At 44.2% G+C, this 21,722-nt stretch overlaps 1 protein-coding gene across 1 annotated transcript in view; it reads left to right on the forward strand.

Moving 5' to 3' along the window:
* Positions 1 to 21,722, forward strand: part of mylk4b (myosin light chain kinase family, member 4b) — a 164,470-nt gene that overhangs the window by 27,016 nt on the left and 115,732 nt on the right. The window contains exon 2 of the mRNA XM_059945306.1: positions 3,495 to 3,767. Coding sequence (XP_059801289.1) covers positions 3,549 to 3,767 — 219 coding nt within the window. The 5' untranslated portion in view covers positions 3,495 to 3,548. The remainder of the gene's footprint in view (positions 1 to 3,494; positions 3,768 to 21,722) is intronic.

Here is a 21,722-nt window from a genome sequence, read left to right on the forward strand (position 1 = left end):
ATCAAGTGCTGCAGGAATTGTTCAGCAATTTGTTCGATAGTGATGGAGCTGGACTTACTGTGTATTGTTGTGTTGTTACTTGGACTTGTTGCATACCATTATTATGCCAAGGTGGTGCGCGTTGCCAGTGATGGTCATTGACAGTATTATTACAATTGCAAGGTACTGTGGGACATGGGTAGCATGGAATACTGCAAGTCTGGTTTGCTGGTTCATGTTGGCGGAGCTGCATGGCATCTGTTGAGGTGAGGACTAGACCCTCTTTCTGTGGTACTCCCTGCCGCAGCCGTCTGGGGGAAGAGATGCTGGTGACAGCGTGGGAGAGAGCGGAGGCCTCTGTAGGTGTGCTGGAATCTGTAGTGTTCGGTGGTAACTGCCTCCTCCCGTTAGTGCTGCCCTCCGGTGGGGGGAGGGTGTCACTCAGTGCTGATCTCCAGTGCTTATTCAGTTGAAGAACAAGCCACTCAGGGACTTGGGCTATATTACTTTTTTCCTTTGTGATTGTATGTTTTTTTGGTATTGTAGCCATACATTCTATGTGTGGTATGTGCTGTGTGCTGTTGGTAATGTATTTTGCACCCTGACCCTGGAGGAACACTGTTTCATTTGCTGTATTCCTCTATGTCTGAATGATCATTAAACGTGAACTTTAACTTAGTCATGGTATAGAACAATGCTGAAATTCTTCCAGACCCTGCAATAGTACTGATGCTACATATCTGTTCCAAAAGAAAGATAATAAATGAAATTGCCAAACAGAATAGCATGAACCTATGATTTATGTAAGAAAAGTGGAGAAGTGCATCTTCATTGATTCCTTGAATTATGGATTGGGAGCTGTAATGAGTCAAGTTAGCAACAACACTGAAGAAAAATATGTTTGTTTACACAATCCACATTGATGATATATGCTCAAAGTGAGACAGAGACAGGAATTTTTTCATAAAAAGGTTCATCAATCTGTATTAGGCAGTCCTTTTACTGTTGGCACATTCCTTCATCCCATCGGAAATATCAATAATAGCTACCAAAAGAATACAAAATTGAGCTATTCTCTTATCTCAGTATAATTATATGATAAACAATGAATAATGAACCGAACTACTGCTGTAGATTCAATATCACTGAGACTTCAGATGTGGGGATCAAACATTGCAGCTGACAACTCAGTTTAGAGTCATAGAAAAGTACAACACAGAAACAGGCCCTTTGGCCCATCTAATCCTTTACTATTTCCAAACAATATCATTGTCCAATATCCCATTTCTGAATTGAGACACAAGAGACTGCAGATGGTGGAATCTGGAGCAAAAGAAAATGTGCTGGGTGAACTCAGCAAGTCAGGCAGCATCTGTGGACAAATTTTTGCTCCCATTTTTGAATGTCAGATTTGCTCAGGGAGTGTTAACTATGAGCTTCATCATGTCACTTGCATTGCTTCTCCCATGATTTGAGTAATCATTGTGTTCCCGTTTCAACCTTGACTCCATTCTTCCCTCCAGATTTGGTTAAACTGAGCTCAATCATGTTCTGCATAGCAGGATAAAACATATTGTGGAATGCGTAATTATACAGTAGTTTTTGAAAAGTTTGCTAATGGATGGAAAATAAGCTCAGTGACATCATTGGATACAGGATGATATTGGTAAAATAAAATATTCTCTAAAGCCGAGTCAAAACAAAAGAAACGTATTGAGACTAGTTCCTCTGTTGGTAGTGACATAACATAATCCCAGTTCCTCAATAATGTTCTCTATTTTAGTACAGGAGAAGCACGTTTCATTTCAATCCAATTCTGATTATTTTTATGAGTACTAACAAGTTACAAGTTCTCACAAGAATCAAAAAGTACTCCTTAAATGGTTTTGTTGACCATTACTAACTCTCTAAGCCTGCCATCACTAACTTGGCTTTCCAATATTTATACTTTAACCATTATCTATCCAAGATCCATATAACCAAATAACCATATAACAATTACAGCACAGAAAAAGGCCAACTCTATATATAATAAAGTGATCTTTATTTAATCCCTGCCATGAAACAAAAATTCCAGTTGTTGCATCTGTAAAATATAAGAATGTTCGATATGGAGCTTTTATAAAATTTATCTTCTCATGTACTTGATATGAAAACTGTGTTTTAATTTAATCCAACTAAATAAGGTTGAAAGAGTACAGAGAAAATTTACAAGGAACTGGAGGACGAGTTTATTAGGGAAGTTTGAATAGATCAGGACTTTATTCTTAGAAAATGTAGAAAATTGAGAGAAGATTTGATAGAAGTATACAACATTATGAGGGGTACAGACAGGGTAAGTGCAATTAGGCTTACTCCACTGAGTTTGGGTGGGACTACAACTAGAGGTCATAGGTTAAGGGTGAAAGGTGAAAAGTTTAAGGGGACAGGAGGGGAATCTTCTTCACTCAAAGGGTCATGAGAGTGTTGAACAAGCTGCCAGTGCAAAAGGTGCATCTGAGCTTGATTTCAAAACGTTTAAGAGAAGTTTGGTTAGGTATGTGGATTGTATGGGTATGGAGAACCCAGAATCCTAGATCAATGTTTCGATTACACTCCTGATCATACAGCTCTTTGATTTCTCATGCATATCACAGTCACTGAGTCATTCTATTCCAATATCACTTACTAGAATTGAGTAGTCATGAGCTGACGTGTCAGAAAGGGAAATAGAATTAAAATTGGTGGCGACCGGGAGATCCCACTTTTTCTTGGTGATGTGGTCTCCCAATCTATGCCGGGTCTCACTGATATACAGGATGCAACACTGGGATCGCTGATACAGTAAATGACTCCAACAGACTCACAGGTGAAGACTCACCTGGAATGACAGTTTGGGTCCCTGAGTGGTCATGAGGGAGAAAGTGTAGGGGCAGGTGTGGTACTTGTCCACTTGCAGGGATCAGTGCCGGTGGGGAGATCAGTGGGGAGGCATGATTGGACAAGGGAATCGCGTCGGAAGCGATCCCTGTGGAACGTGAAAATTATAGGCGGAGGGAAAGCTGTGCTGGGTGGTGGGATCCTGTTAGAAATGGTGAAACTTATGGAGCGCTATGTGCTGGAAGCGGGGGCTGGTGGCGTGGTCGGTGAGGACAAGAGGAACCCTGTTCCTAATGGGGTAGCGGGAAAATGGGAGAATGGAGTGAGGCAAGTCGCGCACAAAGTGCAAGAGATGCAGGTGAGCATGTAGCATAATGGTTGGTTGCCAACCAAGAAAGTGTTCTTCAGAGATTTGGTGTTTTCCTCAGAAATATTTACAAAATATTCTTAATTTGTCATTTATAACAAGAGATAATGGTTATAGATATATAGATATACAGATATATGTGTGTGTGTGTAAATTCCAATTGCAATTGAAAATTGGTTACGTTTTACTTCTTTATATTTGAATGTAGGAGAACTTTTTACATGCATCAAAATGTGTTAAATAAGTTTAGCCAGAAACAAGAGGAATATGTTTATTTTTTCATTCACAGAGTACAAGAGGAAACATCTGTGTGCCAGTAAAGTGAGATATTTATGGAAGAAGCATGAAAGGTGGTCACGAACAGGGAAGGTACGAAGATATAAAGCTGACCGAGTCTAATAAATCATGGAAGGTGTCTAGATTGAAGGAAATCAACAAGAGATCCAACAGTGGAAGGTTAGGAAAAATGGCTTTCTTTCATTACTTGGAAAGAGTGGAAACTATGAGGAATTTCTGGGAAGAAAAAACCAGTGAACCAGATGGCAACATGGAGGACGATGATGTAAGCTTTATTCCTGAATATACAACTCAGCCCTAACACTTATAGTTTGAATCCAAAGTAACATAAGTTTAATTGAAGGAGCCTGCATGTTACCTCTAAGATCTGATTGCATTAAGCTCAATCTGAAACACCTGTAATACACTCTCCAAGCAGGCAAGTTGGTTTTAAATGTCTGCCTTGTCCTTTGTTTACAAATTGTAATTACAGTATGTAGTAACTTGTCAAGCCTCTAAATTAATTAATACAGAGTGCCTTGGAAAATAAGTCCCTGAGGGACTGATTTGGTAATGAAATGTGAATTATGGAAAGCAAATCATGTCCCATGGGGCTTCATCACATATTTCCTCCATACTATAAATAAATCTGTTTTTGCAAAGCACTGTTCATAAGTTTTGGTAACCTGAAGTGAATGAAGTACTATTTGGAGGGCAGTCCGCAGTTGTAACATATCGTGCACAGCAAGGTACAGCAAACATCACTGAAGTAAATAGCCTTTGAAGAATAAATTTGGAGATGGAAGATAAATCAGGAGAATGCCTTAGATCTTTCTTTTAAATTTTGCAATAGATGTTTTACATTCATCTAAGAAGGCAATTAGGATTATTGTTATGAACTCAGATGTTGCTGTCCTGATTGCGAGGTCAAATCCTGTAATGGGGCTTATATCTATGAACAATTAATTTAAAGGAAACTTATATTCAAAAATAAGTGAACTGAATAGAGCAATTTTCTTCTTTACTTCCTGTATCTTCATGAATGTGTCTACTATGCCTGACTCTTCAATGCAGTAAGAGACTTCCAGCAGTTCCACTAAGTCCAAAACCACAAACCCTGCAGGACCTGATTCAGCCAAACCCAAAGAGGTACCTTCCATGAACCCAACCTAAGAAAACATGTGGCTTATGATATTAATACGAAAACTAATTCTTCTGGAACATCTTGGAATAGAACTTCACAAGTGCATTAGTAATGCATTGGAATAAGATGGCGAAATAGCCGTGGAGATAAATTATCTTAAAATTATCAAATAAATTATTCTTTATGACAGATTTTGAAGAAAATCTTAGAAACTGGCTTTCTGAGATAAAACAACTTAAGAAGTAATTCTAATTGCCAAAGTTAGTTTTTCAGGCAATTGGAAGTAAGAGGGATTGAAGGGACACTGATTTAATCCGATTTATAACCATATAACAATTACAGCATGGAAACAGACCATCTCAGCCCTTCTAGTCCATGCCAAATGCTTACTCTCACAAAAAAAACTTCTAGTATTTGCAAAAGAGGAAAAACCATTTTTGTGTCAGATAATTTTTACTGTAAACACGAGAAAACTGCAAATGTTGGAATCCTTGCATCATACACCAGGGTGCTGTCTTACTTAATTAGGTAACCATAGCCTTTGGCCAGGAGCAGATGTCGTCAGGTAGTGCCCAACCTTCATAGAGTGTGTCGACCCTTAACCGCGACACTCCCCAGTTGGCGGGTCAGCAATGGGGCCAAGTCACTGCTCTGAGCTTCCAGCTCAATTCCTCTCGCCCGCTCCATATCCAGCAAAAGTCTCTTTCTGCTTCCTTCCTCCACCATCCTGAAAGCTGCCTGGTTCTTGCTCTTTTCATCCAGGACCAAAGCAGATAGCAACCTCCATGCTGATCTTGCCAGGACCAATCTCCATGGGGAATAGTCACGACAGCCATCCTTTGTCCCTTCTCTCCTGGACTAAAGACTGGTACTTCAGGGCCTTCCTCTCAGGAGCGTCCTCGCATCCCTCCTCCCATGGTACTGTGAACTTCACTGGGATGGTTTTCTTGTCTTCGGTGGACCACAGTACCATGGGAGGAAGGACGTCACACATCAACCGTCATCTCTAATGATTTGGCAATTTGCTGCAGATTGGATTTAGGCCTGTTTGATATGACTGGCGTGGCCCTCTCCTTGTTGAAAATGACTGCCCTGTTTGTCTCTCTGCCAGCTGGTCTCTTTTCACATCTCTGCCACTCCAGTGTATCAACCAGGGACAGCAGGACCGTGTCATAGCGCCAGCTATACTGTCTTTGTGTTAAAGCTGTCTTGCATCCAGACAGTATGTGTGCCAGTGAACCCCACTGACTGCAAAGCTTGCAGTTAGGGTCCTCTCTCAGCCCCCGTGTGCGCAGCTGTGATGGTGTAGTTAGAGTGTCATACACAGACCGGAGGAGAAAAGAAGTGTGGAACACACACCAAATGCAGGTAAGACAGCATCCATGGAAATGAATAAACAGTCAATGTTTCAGGCCGAGACCTTCTTCATGGTTTTTCAGTATTATGTATGAGCTTTAGAAACACCACAATAATTTTCATTATGTTGGTTGGAAGGCACGTAACACTGAAATCCAAGTGACAAGAACCTACACCAGGAGAGTGTTTAATGGTGCTGGTAGATGAATCTCAGTCAGAGTTTATGAGGTGAACAGGAATGCAGTCCATTGATGTTTGACAAGTTAGTGGAGAAATGGGGTAGGCAGGCAAAGGATGGCTTTGAATATTGCTGGGATCCTGGGGGCAAGTAAAGTTTAGTTTTCCTTTAAAGAAAGTGGAAATCAATATGCATTTAGTTAATGCATTTCACAGATTTTAAAGATACTGAGGAACTATGGAGGAATAATTGTCTTGTAAGAAAGTTTCAGGCAATTTGAATAGAGCAAGATTCCGTAAAGAACAAACGATGATCTATTTTAGTATTGTAGGCTGGCAACAGAGAGAACTCCTTTCTTCTCCAAGACACTTTTATTCTGTCATTTACTAAATGGACAGAGGAGGCCTCATTCAACAAAAAGGTGGCATAAATACTTTAAGTTATATCTTCCTGCCTGTCCCTTAATCTGCTGCCTGGTTGCCAGGAATACACTGAACTGGAAGAGATCAAACTTAGTATTTAATGGGCTTCCCTCCAGAAAACTGATTGGACCTTCAAGGGGTTGCATAGCCTATTCCTTAATACTATTCTCCTCAACTCTGCCTGCTCAGGCCATGTTGGGAAATAGTGCAAGGAAATTCAGGCTGCACTCTTAATATCTCTGAATCAGAGCATCTAAATTCCTTAAGTGGCACAAAGGTTGTCTATAAATGTGTGAACAATTTGATGAAATTTTGCACACTGTCTTTCTCATAAAATTGTTGCTCAGTTCTGCCGGAATATTTGCGGCAAGGTAAAGGTGAGTGCAAAGACCATGGCCCCTCTGCCAGACACTTACAGAGCAAAGCTGCGAAACAAATTTGTATTGCACACAGGAAGCCAGCCTTTACAATGTAAATTCCTTTGTCATTGAAAGACCTAGCTTTTGCAGGTTGTCAGGCAGGCATCACTATAGCTAACGTATAAATAATGGAAAATACATCATATGACATGCTTTATTCACTTATATTTAGACACAATGCATCTTTCCATATTTGAATGTTAATATTCTGCCCCTCCTCCAACTGCTAGTCCAATTTTAGATAGATTAAAATAGGAAAGGGTAGTAGGATTAGCCTGTATAATAGGTACCTGTGTAACTCCTCAGCCAATTTAATGGATACAATTCTAGCATTGTAAATTTTAGTTGGGAATTTTGCTAAACAGAACCATTTTTTTTTCAGCGCAACCCGAGCAGCAACACTCTATGTCTGAAACATGCATCTATGGTACTCCTAAGCAATGCCGTAGTCTGCAGTATGTTTCCTGTGCATGGTGTTGTAGTACATCCACATGCTTCGGACTAGCATATCAAAGTGACACGCTGAGGATTGCTTAACACATCTTTCTCGGCACCTGTTTTAGACTTGTTACAGGCCCAATGCATTTTTTTCCTTTTAGGTACAGCTCTTGGCACCATCTGCTTGCATTCGGCTGCATAACTTTTCAGAGAGACTACTTCATACATGTGCTTCATTGAAGCTACATAATGTTCTTTGAATTAGGAGAAAATACAAATATTTATTCCTAAAGTGCTCATGATGCAAAATTACCCTACATAAGCAATGGATTTATTTTGCAAAGCAAAATCATTTTGGATAGGAGGCAGCCTTTGCCTCTTAGCATACTTTTGGCGCAAATTCCGGACATTAATTAGTTACAATCAACACAGAGAGAAGTCTTCATTCCAAGACCTACAGGTAGTAATTGACTATTTATTTTATGTTTGAGAATTCTCCTGTTTTTAGTCATAGTTCTGTCCAGAGTATGTTGTGATTATTTTAGCTGTTGGCTGCTACACAATGTCATTTAACATATAAATGGAATAGAAAGACATTGTGGAAACTGCCTAAAGTTAGGATTCAAATAATTTGCAGTGAGAGTAATTAATATTCTACACTTAGTGAGCTGTGTATCATGTGCTAGGTGTAACTCAAAATAAGCTGTGTATTTTCAAGGTGTGCATTCATTTTCACTAAAATGAAGTCTTTAGATGAGCACACAACATATAGAAATTATACATTTCTGAAAGACATAAAGATTCAGATTAATCATTGTCATCAAACATCCTATATATTTATTCACATACCAGAGGGATAAAGATGACCTGTTCTATTATTATCTTCTGTAACAGTGGATGATGGCCTGGCTGTAGTCTACATGTGTTGTCGAACAGTGAATTGCTTGGCAAAATAGCAGTTAAAGGTATCAAAAAGCAAAGCTGATGGGTAAACAAAAAAAAAACAGATTTGCATTTTCCTTTCTTTAAACTGCTACCATTATACAACTATATATGGTAAATAAAAATATTTTACTCTATGCACAGAGAAATTTGCATTTTAATGAGGCATTTCTATCTGGGGAACTGTTTTGTTGACTTGTCACAATGATTTCAAGTGATCAATGTTAGAATGTTGCCATGCTAGAAAAACAACTGCAGCGTATTATGGTGAAGAAAACTAAGAAATGAATGCACTCTATAAACTGTGGAGGTAATGGAGGAATGGATAGCTGCTTGGGATTTCAGGGAAGGGAATGCAAAGCAAGAAACAGAAATGTAGTTTTGTTGAAAGCAATTTAAGACAAGTGGAAAGACATATACATGAGAATTGTTATTCTGCAATGCCTTTAAGAGACTTTTTAAGATTCAGGCTGGGACTTTATGTGCTGCTGCTGGAACCCCCCATCTCCCCTTCCCCCACCACCACTCTGCAATCCCATGTCTCTCAGGTCCCACTGCCAGATCTTGGGTCCTCACAGATTCCATCGTCCTCTCACCCCAGCTCCCCTGATCTCCCCAACTTTCCCCTCTCTTCTGAAACTACCAGCCCCCTTCTCCTCTCTGATCCCAGCTCTCATCCGTGTTGAGTCTTCCCCATATCCCCTGACCTTCCCCTCTCTGAGGCAGAATGTTCTGTCCTCAGTAAGGACCTCACCTTTGTCCCCCTGCACCCGCAACGACGCTGAGCTCTTCTTCCATCATCTCCATCTCCTTGCCTGCTTCTTTGGCAAGGATTCAGCAGCCTGCACGGATGACCCCTTCTGACTTCAACCCTTCTCTTCTTCCTGAACACCCTGCTCTGATCTTCTGCCTGCTGTGAATCTTTTCATTGCTAACTGTCGACGAGATATCAACCGTCTCAACTTCACCATCTCTCTCTCCAATTCCAACTTCACTCCTTCCGAACGCTCTGCTCTCCATTCTCTCTGCACCAATCCCAACCTCACATCAAACCCGCAGATAAGGGAGGTGCTGTAGTCATCTGACGAGCTGACATCTACCTTGCTGAGGCCGGGCGATAATGGCCAGACATTTCCACTTCCTTACCCCTCAAACAGAACCCCACTAAGGAGCACCAGGCCATTGTTACCCACACCAACACCAACCTTATTAATTCTGGGGATCTCCTATGCACTGCCAGCAACTTTATAGCTTCTTCACCCTGCACCTCACATTTCTACATCCTACCCAAGATCCACAGACCTGCCTGTCCAGTTAGACCCATTGTTTCTGCTTGTTCCTGCCTTGTCAAACTTATATCTGCATTCCTCGTCTCAGTTTTATCCCTCTCTGGTTCATCCCCTCCTACCTACATCTGTGACACTTCACATGCTCTTAATCTTTTCAATGATTTTAAGTTCCCTAGCCCCGATCTTCTTATTTTCACAATGGATGTCCAGTCTCTATACTGCTCCATTCCCCTTCAGGAAGGCCTCAAAGCTCTCCGTTTCACTCTAAAAACCAGACCCAACCAGATCCCCTCCACCCTACTCTCTTCTATCTGGCAGAACTGGTCCTCACTCAATAATTTCTCCTTCAGCTCCTCTTGAATCCTTCGAACAAAAGGTATAGCCATGGGCACTTGCATGAGTCCCAGCTATGCCTACCTTTTAGTTGGCTGCATGGAACAGTCAATGTTCCAAGTCTACACCGGTATCACGCCCCAGCTTTTCCTATGCTACATCAACGATTGCATTGGTGCTGCTTCCTGCACCCATGTGGAGCTCATCAGCTTTATCAACTTTGCCTCCAACTTCCACCCTGCGCTCAAATATATCTGGTGCATTTCCGAACCTCCCTCCCCTTTCTCAATCTCTCTGTCTCTATCTTTGCAGACAGCTGATCTACTTATATCTATTATAAAACCACTATCCCTCACAGCTACCAGAAATATCTCTCTTCTTGCCCTGTTACCTGTAAAAATACCATCTACTTCTCTCAATTCCTCCATCTCCAACACATCCGCTCTCACATCTCATCTCACATCACATCTCAAGATGTGGCTTTTCATTCCAGAACTAAGAAGATGTCCTCCTTCTTCAAAGAAGGGGACTTTCCTTCCTCCACCATAAACTCTGCCCTCAACCACATCTCTTCTGTTTCAAGCACGTCTGCCCTCACGCCATCCTTCCACACCCCACCAGCCTCCGCGTCCAGCACGTAATTCTCCATAGCTAATGCCATCTCCAATGGGATCCCACCAGCAAGCACATCATCCCCCCCCCTCCCCCTGCCACTTACTGCATTCTGCAGGGATCGCTCCCTACATGAGCTCTTGACCATTTGTCCCTCCCCACTGATCTCCCTCCTGCCACTTATCCTTGCAAGCGGAACAAGTGCTACACCTGCCCCTACACCACCTCCTTCACAAACATTCAGAGCCACAAACAGTCCTACCAGGTGAGGTGACACTTCACCTGTGAGCCTGTTGGTTTATCTGTTGTATCCAGTGCTCCCGGTGTGGCCAACTGTAAATCGGTGAGACCCGGCATAGGTTGGGAGATGCTTCACCGAGCATGTACACTACATCTGCCAGAAAAAGTGGGATCTCCCAGTGGCCACCCTTTTAATTCCATTTCCCATTCCCATTCTGACATGTCAGTCCATGGCCTCCTCTATTGCTGAGATGAGGCCACACTCAGGTTAGAGGAGTTAACACCTTGTATTCCATCTGGGTAGCCTCCACCTTCCAACCTGATGGCATGAACATTGATTTCTCGAACTTCTGGTAGTATCCCCCCTTCACCATTCCCCATTCCCATTTCCCAGTCTCACCTTATCACCTTCCCATCCATCAGCTCCCTCCGGTTCTCCTCCCTCTTTCCTTTCCTCTAGAGCCTCCTGTCTTCTCCTATCAGATTCCCCTTTTTTCCAGCTTTTTATCTCTTTCACCAATCAACTTCCGAGCTCTTTACTTCACCCCTCCCCCTCTCCCAGTTTCACATATCCCCTACCACCCTCACCTCCCCTCCCCTCACCTTCTTACTCTGATTTCTCATCATTTTGCTCCAATCCTGGTGAAAGGTTTTGGCCCGAAACATCGACTGTTTACTCTTTTCCATAGATGCTGCCTAGCCTGCTGAGTTCTTCCAGTATTTTGTGTGTGCTGCTTATATAATTCATCTCTCTGCAATTTTAATGGAGGTGCTAACTTACATAATTTGTGCACATTGGTCATCTCAAGTTTTATTTCGATGATACAGTTGTTCAAAATTTATTTAATTTGTAGGAAGATAAACTGAAAACAAGCAATATGAATATTAACTAGAATGATGAGAGGAAAATAGAAAGCTAAAAATATGGAGGTTATGTGTTCAATTAGTTACAATAGGGAAAGTATTTAAAAATCAGACAGCCCTTTAAGGACCACTGGAAAATAATAACGTGAAATTGCCAAGAAATGGCAGACATGAATGAGTGAAGATCATGGATTAATTCCAGACTGGATCAAGCTGGCTTGGGGATCTGCTGGACAAGCCAATAATATTTCTGTTAGAATGAAATCCAAATGAACCCAGAATCTTCAAAAAGATTAAAGAAAGTAAACAGAACAACATAGAATGTACCTGGTAATTAGATGATAATGGATGTACCAATCAGGCTAAAAAAAATAAAGTGATGTCATTCAGTTCGGTAATGAATTCTGCAATCCTTAGTTTAATTTATATATGATTTGTTCCAAATCTTCCTCCAAAATGCTTTGGCAATCCATCATATTTATGGAAAATTAGGGATAGCCAATAAATACTGGTTTTGCCGGTGATGTTCAGATCCCTTAATTGAATAATACAAGCAGACATCTTCAGTGAATTTAACCATATAGAAGAAACATGTGTTCAGATGTCTGCTGATGCTAAAAATACAACAAAGCAGGAGGGTGATATTAATTTCTGTTGACATCTGGGGAGTTTACGGTACCAAACTATTCTACAAATGAATCCTTAACTGCATTATGAAGGTTGAAGAAAGGGACACTGTTTAAGAAAATGGAAAATTTTATTTGCTCACTAGTTTCTTTTACACAGCACATATGTGACTTAGAAATACAAACTTATTCAAGTACATGAATAATTTTTCAATCATTGCGGTGAGGGTTTGGCTCTAGTGCAATATTTCTTACGGGGCATGATGTGCTGAACCCATCTCCCCAGTGACAATTAACATCCTGGGCTGGGCTTTGTGCAGAGGACTGAACTAACAGACCCAGTACACCCTGCAGGTGGTGGACTGCCTGCTTAGGTGGCAGCCTTAGAGCCAAAACTGCGGATAGAAATTTTCTTCCTGTCAAAGATGGGGTTTTTTAAAACTTTAAAAATATTTCTAAAATTCAGCCATTTTGATGAAAATTTCTGCAAATGACTTTTAAATTAAGAAATTAAATGAAGGAGTAAAATTAAAATATATTAATATAAGTGAGTACAAACAGTAAGTCAAAGTAAAACAACTTAGCTGTGCCGTTCTGCATATTGAGAATCACCATTCAGTTGAATGGGATCTCCAAATTTGCACCATGTCTGGCTAGTGTGCAATGGGAAAAATATTCTTTAACATTAACCTGGAAGATTCCCAGCAAGATTGGGCTCCACTACTAACGCCACCTGGAGTCCAACTGAGACAGAATCAATCACTCATTCCTTGGACATACAGCAAGGTGGCATATATTGGGGTCTTGCATACTAACAACTGAATAATAATGATCCCTTTAGAAATGCTCATCACAGCCAGCAAGCTATACAAAATTCTCACTGCAAATTTAATATTTGTGGTTATAATTGGAAGACCATAGTATCCTCAACTAGCTGTATGCAACAATCATTCTTTATGCAGCACATCATCATCGAGGAAAATTTGCTTCCATTACTGTTGAGAGGATTATGAAGTGACCAATTACTCAACCATAATTGAGATAAGAATTACTTTATGAGTATTTGGAATGAAAGTGCACCTTCTATCATTTACACTGGACTTCTATGTTCTTCAGATGAACGTACACCAGGTTATCAACACCATTCTATTTGCTCCTTCTCCAATCTGAATGGTCACTGGGCAGGGATTGTCAAAGCTTACTTGGGTTGCTACAATTTTCCAAGGATGTTTTGATGAGTGAGACATGAAATGAACATAACCAATTATCAGAGCAGACTGAATATAGTTAGGACCTCAGTGTTGGAATGTTGGCCTGGGAGATGGTACTAGAATTTGCTTTGTTTACTCTTTAAGGTGGATTTGGAGGAGTTTGCTAAGATAGCATCAGTGATATATGCCCAGTACATTGAGAAGTCTGCTGCAGATAGGGCAGGGATCAATGCTGTCTGCTAGATTATGACCTTTATGTTGGGATGGCCCATGTGCAGAGGAAGAGACACAGCAACAAAATGAATGGCTCACTGAGCTTTAATAAGAACTAAAGGAAAATAATAAATGTGAGGCCAACAGAGCCAATAACTCAAAACTAATGCCATCAATGCAGCTTGAAAGCAGTACCCCTGTACTAAATTAATACTGCTCTTTTAGCAATGTCTCCCCAAATCAATAACCTTCTTTCCTGGAATGTGGACTATGGTAAGCAGGGAGGGTTGCTGTCACTGTGCTTCATTCAACACTTAACAAGACTGAAACGAAAGGAAAGGAGTTAAATACTATGACAAAGAAACTCAAACTAGCTGCAATGTGCATTCTCATATGCACAATTGCTGCCTTTTCTCAGCTGCCCACCTACGAGAGTGCCCAAATTCCACTGCAGTGTTCATGGTTGCAACAAGATATGTCAACAATCAATGTGCCCTATGCAAATGTCATCTCTGTACTGCTGAGATTAGAGTGAGTTTGTTAAGGAGCCATTGGCTAAGATCAGGGTTTTTATTGCTTCATTAAGCAATCTTTCAATGGACATTAATTTCTAGGGGCATCAAAATTTGAGAAGGATGGTCCATAGTCTATCTTAATTGATGATATTAAGGATAGTAATGGGGTCACAAAAGACCATAGACAATGGCTGTTTCTGCTCCTTGCCATTTCCTTGGAGTTGATGTAGGTTAAATTCATGTTCATTATTTCTCTGTTCTTCTCATTTCTCAAGCAAGGCATTTGACATGAAATATTATCCCAACCTTGTTTTGCTTTCCACAGCTTCCGCTTAACCTGTTGAGTGTTTATATTGTTTCCTGGTTTTACCGTATTTCATATTACCAGTATCAGCAGTTACTTTTTGATTTCCATTGTTCCCCTAGACCAAGAGTTCCCAAACTTTTTAATGCCATGGACCAATGCCATTAAGCAAAGGGTCCACAGACCCCAGGTTGGGAACCCCTGCTCTAGACAGACTCTAAAATTCAGAGAGTAACACTTTAGTCACTGATTGGAGATGGGTGAGGAAGGTTCTGACATTGGCATTCTGTGACAGAGAGTAGGAGACTCCCCCTCTCATATTAATACATATGGATTTACTCTCCTCTTCTCCTCTCTGCCTATCACCTCCCTCTGATTTCCCACTTCATTCCCTTTCTCCAATGGTCTACTCTCCTTCCCTATTAGATTCCTTCATCAGCCCTTTACCTTTACCATCTATCACCTCCCAGTTTTTCAATTCATCTTCCCCTCCTCCTCCACCCACCTACCTTCCCCCTTACCTGATCTCTCACCTACTTCCTTCTAGTTTGTACTCCTTCCCCTCCACCACCTTCTTATTTTGTCATCTACTGCCTTCCATTCCAGTACTGATGGAGGGTCTCAGCCCAACATGTTGGCTTGTTATTCCTCTCCATAGATGCCGCCTGACCTGCTGAGTTCTTTCAGTATTTTATGTGTGTTGCCATGGATTTGTCCCCTTTCTCGCAGATGGCCACGATCATGATGTTTCTGATATCATATTGCATGTCCTCCTCTTTCTGAACTCGGAGTCTGCCAAGGTTTAGAACTTCAGTAGGAATACCATCTGCTTGGTGCCTTCCAGTTGGCATCTGGCATTTGTGCATCCTTTGTGGTTGGAGACTGTAGAGAGAATAGATTAGATAGTTTGCTCTGAGCTACAATCAAAGGTGCTCATGTGAAACACAGAACTGCTTTTAAAGAATGCTTTTGGAATTTTCTGTCATGCGCATACTTGCTACTGCGCTGTACTTGATAAGTTCATCTCTTTTCGTGACTCTTCGTGAATCGAACTCTTAGCATTTCAATTGTAGGTAGCCTTGGCAATGCTGAAGAATGTGCACCTAAATTGTTAGAGCTCCACATTTTTCCCACCCACTGCTGATTTTTCAGGTCTGAGGTTTTCTGTTGGACATCAGCATTCAGATACCAGATGGGGACCTTAGGCATGGTGGAGCTTCCAAATTAGGAATGGGCTATGTTAGTGGTTAATTAGTTCCTGGAACTCCTAGTCATTCTCCTTCCCTGTGTTTTATGGTAGAGATTTCAAGAGTTACTTTACAGCTGCTAAGTATGATTGGCTTCGGTGCAAACCAGATTAATACCAGATTAGGATCGAACCTTTGTAGCTCCTATTGGTTGGGATGTGTTGCTCTTTGATAAGAGCCTTCTTTGTGAGGTTTCTGAGTCCTTTAACATTTGTTTTTTTGCTGCACTATTTTGGGGCCAGGCTAATAGAGGTAACGGAACACATTAAGGAATGGTCAGTCCAATAGTCATTCCTACTTCTCTTGGCTTCAGTGATATAGAGATTCTTGACATCTCTTACCCACACAGTGACAGAATTTAGCATATGGAGACGGGAGAATGTGCACAACATCGTGACATGCATACGTAAGCAACTATCTCACCTGCAGGTCATAACATTAAGAAATGTAAAGATTAATGTCCTGATGAATATTTGAAGCTAGTTGAGATAGCCCTTCATCGATATTCTTTATCAAACAAGAACCAGGATATATATAAGAAAAAGATAACCAAATGTAGAGTGTCATTAATTCGGAGTTTTGTTTGGAAATTTGAGCGGCTTATTTTACAGCATATGGCCGAATCACATCACCAGGTTCCATCTTACCAATATATCCTTGTTAACTTTTCCTTGTAATACATAATCACTTTTGCAAGGTCATAGAAGATAGATTTTCAGACCCTTAGTTTCAGTTTCTGAGATGTGTCTTTTGCTCAACAGCAGAACAGACATAACAAAATTGGCTATGGACCTTAAGGCTTTGTCTCCCTCACACTCTGTTCCTTTTTCATAATAAAGAACTCCATTTAACATTCTTTCAAACTTAACATTCAGCTTTACAGCCTTCTCCTTAAGTCATGTTCAGTACCATTGTATAATTTCCACAAAATTTTCTCTGTCTCTACAGTGGGTCAGGCATGGATATTACTCTGACTACAGCATAACAAGTGTGGGCTGGGCTGAGGTCAAGACTTGAGTAGAATTAAAGGCATGTTGGTGAAGTTTAGCAATGCCATTTAATCTGGTCTCAGGCCTATCTCTTTCATTTTATGGAGATTGTGTGTCATGGATAAACCATATGAGACTGGTCTAGGATAAAACTGTATGCTGATTGCTGACCAGAATAGCCAAGTACTTGCCCAACTATACAACCGAACCTTAATGATGAGATGTTGCACATTGTTTCAGAATGTATTTATCCATTCAGTTCCAGATTTCAACTTGAGTTCTTGTAGGTTGTTATTCTTTCATATGAACATTAGAAATTGGTGCAGGTATAGATCATTTGGTTCTTGAGACTTCATGGACATTCATCAAGCTCATTGAAAATCTTTGACCTCACTACTATTTTCCTGCGCTATCCCCATATCCTCTAAGTCCTTTAGTAATCAGCGTTCTCTGTTCGGAATGTAACAGAGCCTCCAAAATTCTCCAGGGCACTGAGCTCCAATGATTCACCACGTAATGAAAATTGTCCTAAATTCCTAAACAGTTCACCTCTTATTCTGAGACCAGTTCCCTGGTTTCAAACCTTTTAGCTATTGGAAGTATTCCCTCTATGAATTCAGCCAGTCAAACCGTGTAAGGAAATTGTTAGTTTTGATAACATTTCCTCTCATTTTTCTAAACTCTTTCAATTGAAATTACAGTCTGTTCAATCACTCTTCATATGGAAAACTCACTATCCCAGGAAATAGTCCTTTAGTCTTTGCTGTACTCGCTCCATGGCAAAACTAGGTGTTGTGGCGACCCACTTCCTAGCGCACTTGAACCGGCTCACAAATAGCCAGCGCGCCGACATAAAGGCCAGTCCCAAAAAGGCACCAGGTCTGCTTCACTAACAAAGGGAAAAGCTCGCATGGGACTGTGAATACGTGCCTCCTACAGCATCCGCACTCTGGGAGGGTGGGATCAGGGAGGCTTTAAAGCGAAGCAGCGGTTCAAATAAAATCTTCTTTAACTGCAGTTTACAGACTCCATGTCGTTATTTTAGCACTGCGTGTAGCACACCGCTACAATTGGTGACCCCGATGGTCCAAACGATTTTTGGACCGGAGATGACCGATGCCACACCTGTAATGTGGTTTCGTTGAAACTGCCAAGCTTCTGGACACTGTGACCTCACCTGTGGTTCCAGCAAGCAGAAGCCCAATTCCACGTTCAGCAGATAACCTCAGAGGACACACGTTACTACTACGTGGTGAGCTCCCTCGACCAGGATACAACGGCCCAGGTTGCGGAGTTCGTACAGTCTCCCCCAGCGGACGGCAAGCACACGGAATTCAAAGCCCTACTCATAAGGACTTTCGGACTCTCACGGTGCGAGCGGACTACCCGTTTACTGCACCTGGATGGTTTGGGGGACAGACCTCCATCGGCTTTAATGAATGAGATGTTGTCTCTGGCCGACGGACACACACCCTGCCTCATGTTTGAGCAGGCATTCCTGGAGCAGCTGCCTGAGGACATACGCCTGCTGCTGTCCAATGCGGATTTCAGCGACCCCCAGAAGGTGACAGCCCGGGCGGACTTGCTGTGGAACGCCAAGAAGGGGAGTGGGGCGTCCGTCGCACAGATCACCAGGCCACGCTCCCAGCAGCAAACCAGACCCGGCCCGGCCACAGAGCCCGTTAACCCCAGAGGCAGGGGTGGGGAGCCCAACGAACAATGGTGCTTCTGCCACCAGCGGTGGGGTGCAGACGCCCGCCGCTGTAGCTCGCCCTGCAAGTTCCCTGGAAACCCCAGGGCCAGCTGCCATTGATGGCTACTGTGGCTGGCCATCGGGATAGCCTCCTGTATGTGTGGGACAAGCGGTCGGGACGCCGTTTTTTGGTCGACACCGGTGCCGAGATCAGCGTCTTACCTCCGACAAGTTACGACACCCACAAAAGGGCACCGGGTCCCCCCCGAGGGCCGTGAACGGCAGCACAGTAAGGACCTATGGCACCCGTCAGGTGCAGCTACAGTTTGGCTCCAGCCAGTTCACGTGGGACTTCACACTGGCCGCCATAGCCCAACTGCTTCTGGGTGCGGATTTTTTGCGGGCTCACAGCCTACTGGTCGACCTGCCCAGGAAGAGACTGGTCCACGCCAAGACCTTTCAGACGTTCTCCCTGGGTGCAGCCCAGTTGCCAGCCCCTCACCTCGACTCCATCACGCTGTCCGACAACGACTTCACCAGGGTCCTGGCGGATTTCCCATCGGTTCTGGCACCGCAGTTCACGGCAGCCATGCCCCGACACGGCGTACAGCACCACATCCCGACCCAGGGACCACCCCTCCACGCCCATGCTCGAAGGCTTCTCCCGGACAAGCTCTGACTGACAAAGGAGGAGTTCAAGAGGATGGAGGAATTGGGGATCATACGGAGGTCCAACAGCCCATGGGCCTCCCCCTGCACATGGTGCCCAAAGCGACGGGGGCTGGAGACCATGCGGCGACTACCGCAGACTGAACAAGGCTACAACACCGGACCGCTACCCTGTGCCACACATTCAGGACTTTGCAGCAAACCTGCACGGCGCACGGATCTTCTCCAAGATAGACCTTGTCCGGGGATACCATCAAATCCCAATGCATCCGGACGACGTCCCCAAAACGGCACTCATCACCCCGTTCAGCCTTTTCGAGTTCCTCCGCATGCCGTTCGGCCTGAAGAATGCTGCACAGACGTTCCAGCGGTTAATGGACGCGGTGGGACGTGACCTGGACTTCGCTTTCATCTATTTGGACAACATCCTCATAGCCAGCAGCAGTCGTCAGGAGCATCTGTCCCACCTCCATCAACTCCACGCCCGACTGAGTGAATACGGTCTAACAATCAACCCAGCCAAATGCCAGTTCAGGCTCGACACCATCGACTTCCTGGGCCTCAGGATTACAAAAGACGGGGCAACCCCTCTGCCCGCTAAGGTAGATGCAGTTCGCCATTTTCCCTGACCCACCACAATCAAAAGCCTTCAGGAATTCGTGGGTATGGTAAATTTCTACCACCGCTTCCTCCCTTCAGCTGCCCAAATCATGCGCCCCCTGTTCGCCCTGATGTTGGGTCCAGGCAAGGAAGTTACCTCGGACGAGGAGTCCGCCGCCGCTTTCATTAAAACGAAAGAAGCCTTGGCAAACGCCGCGATGCTAGTGCACCCCAGAATGGACGTCCCTACCGCCCTCACAGTGGACGCATCCAACATGGCAGTCGGTGGGGTACTGGAGCAACTCATCGAGGGTCGCTGGCAACCCCTGGCGTTTTTCAGCAAACACCTGCGGCCACCCGAGCTCAAATACAGTGCTTTCGACCGGGAACTGTTTGCACTATACCTGGCAATCTGGCATTTCAAGTACTTCTTAGAAAGAAGGCTCTTCACTGCATTCACGGACCACAAGCCGCTTGCCTTTACGTTCACGAAGGAGTCCGACCCCTGATCGTCCCGCCAGCAGCGCCATCTGTCCTACATCTCTGAATACACGACGGATGTCTGGCACGTCTCGGGTAAGGACAATGTCGTGGCGGACGCATTCTCTCGCCCTAACATTCATGCCCTTTCCCAAGGGGTAGACTTTGAGGCACTGGCAGAGGCGCAGCAGGCAGACAAGGAGATCCCTAGTTACAGAACTGCAGTCTCAGGTTTGCAGCTCCAGGACCTCCCCGTAGGCCCAGGTGAGAGGACCCTACTCTGTGACGTCGCCACTGGCCAGCCCCATCCCGTTGTCCCGGCAAACTGGCGGCGCTGTGTTTTCGACTCCATTCAGAACTTAGTGCATCCCTCCATCAGGACAACCGTCCGGATGGTCTCCAGCAGGTTCGTTTGGCACAGTCTCCGCAAGCAGGTCAGTGAATGGGCCAGAATCTGCATGCACTGCCAGACGGCCAAGATGCAGCGGCACACCAAAGCTCTGCCGCAGCAGTTCCACCCCACCCACCGGCGTTTCAACCACATTCATGTGGATATTGTGGGCCGCTCGGCACCTCCTCACTGACACCACCTCCGAATCTTGCGCCCGAGCACTGATCACCAGTGGTGTCTCGCTTTGGTGTACCGGCCCACATTACCTCCGACAGAGGCGCCCAGTTCACCTCCAGCCTGTGGTCAGCTATGACCAGCCTTTTGGGAACACAGCTGCACCACACCACTGCCTACCACCCACAGACGAACGGCCTGGTGGACCGTTTCCACCATCACCTAAAGTCGGCTCTCATGGCCCGCCTACGAGGGGCTAACTGGGTGGACGAGCTTCCCTGGGTCCTACTCGGTATCCGCACGTCGCCCAAAGACGATCTGCACACCTCGTCGGCCGAGTTGGTGTACGGCGCACCCCTGGTCGTCCCCGGGGAGTTCCTACCAGCCCCAAGGGGGCACAACGAAGAACCCGCAGCAGTCCTGGGCAGACTACGCGAGCGGCTCAGCAACCTGGCCCCCATACCCACTTCACAGCATGGGCAGAACCTGACCTGCATACCAAAGACCTGCAGAACTGTAAGTTTGTGTTTGTACGAAGGGGCGGGAATCGGCCACCGCTGCAACAGCCCTACGAGCCGTTTCCGGTGCTCAGGAACAATGGGTCCATATTCGTGATGGACGTTGGGGGGAGAGAGGAGGTTTTTACGGTGGACAGACTCAAACCAGCCCATGTGGACGTGGTGCAACCGGCCGAGTTTCCGGCACCGCGGCGCAGAGGCCAACCTCCCAAACAGGGTCTGGCCCAGACTGTGGACATTGGGGGGTGTATCGCCGGTTCTGGGGGGGGGGGGGTTATGTGGCGACCCACTTCCTAGCGCACTCGAACCGGCTCACAAATAGCCAGCGCGCCGGCATAAAGGCCAGTCCCAAAAGGGCACCAGGTGGAAGGCGG

This window comes from Hypanus sabinus, chromosome 20 (genome assembly GCF_030144855.1).
Source record: "Hypanus sabinus isolate sHypSab1 chromosome 20, sHypSab1.hap1, whole genome shotgun sequence".
In the NCBI taxonomy this organism is placed as follows: domain Eukaryota; kingdom Metazoa; phylum Chordata; class Chondrichthyes; order Myliobatiformes; family Dasyatidae; genus Hypanus; species Hypanus sabinus.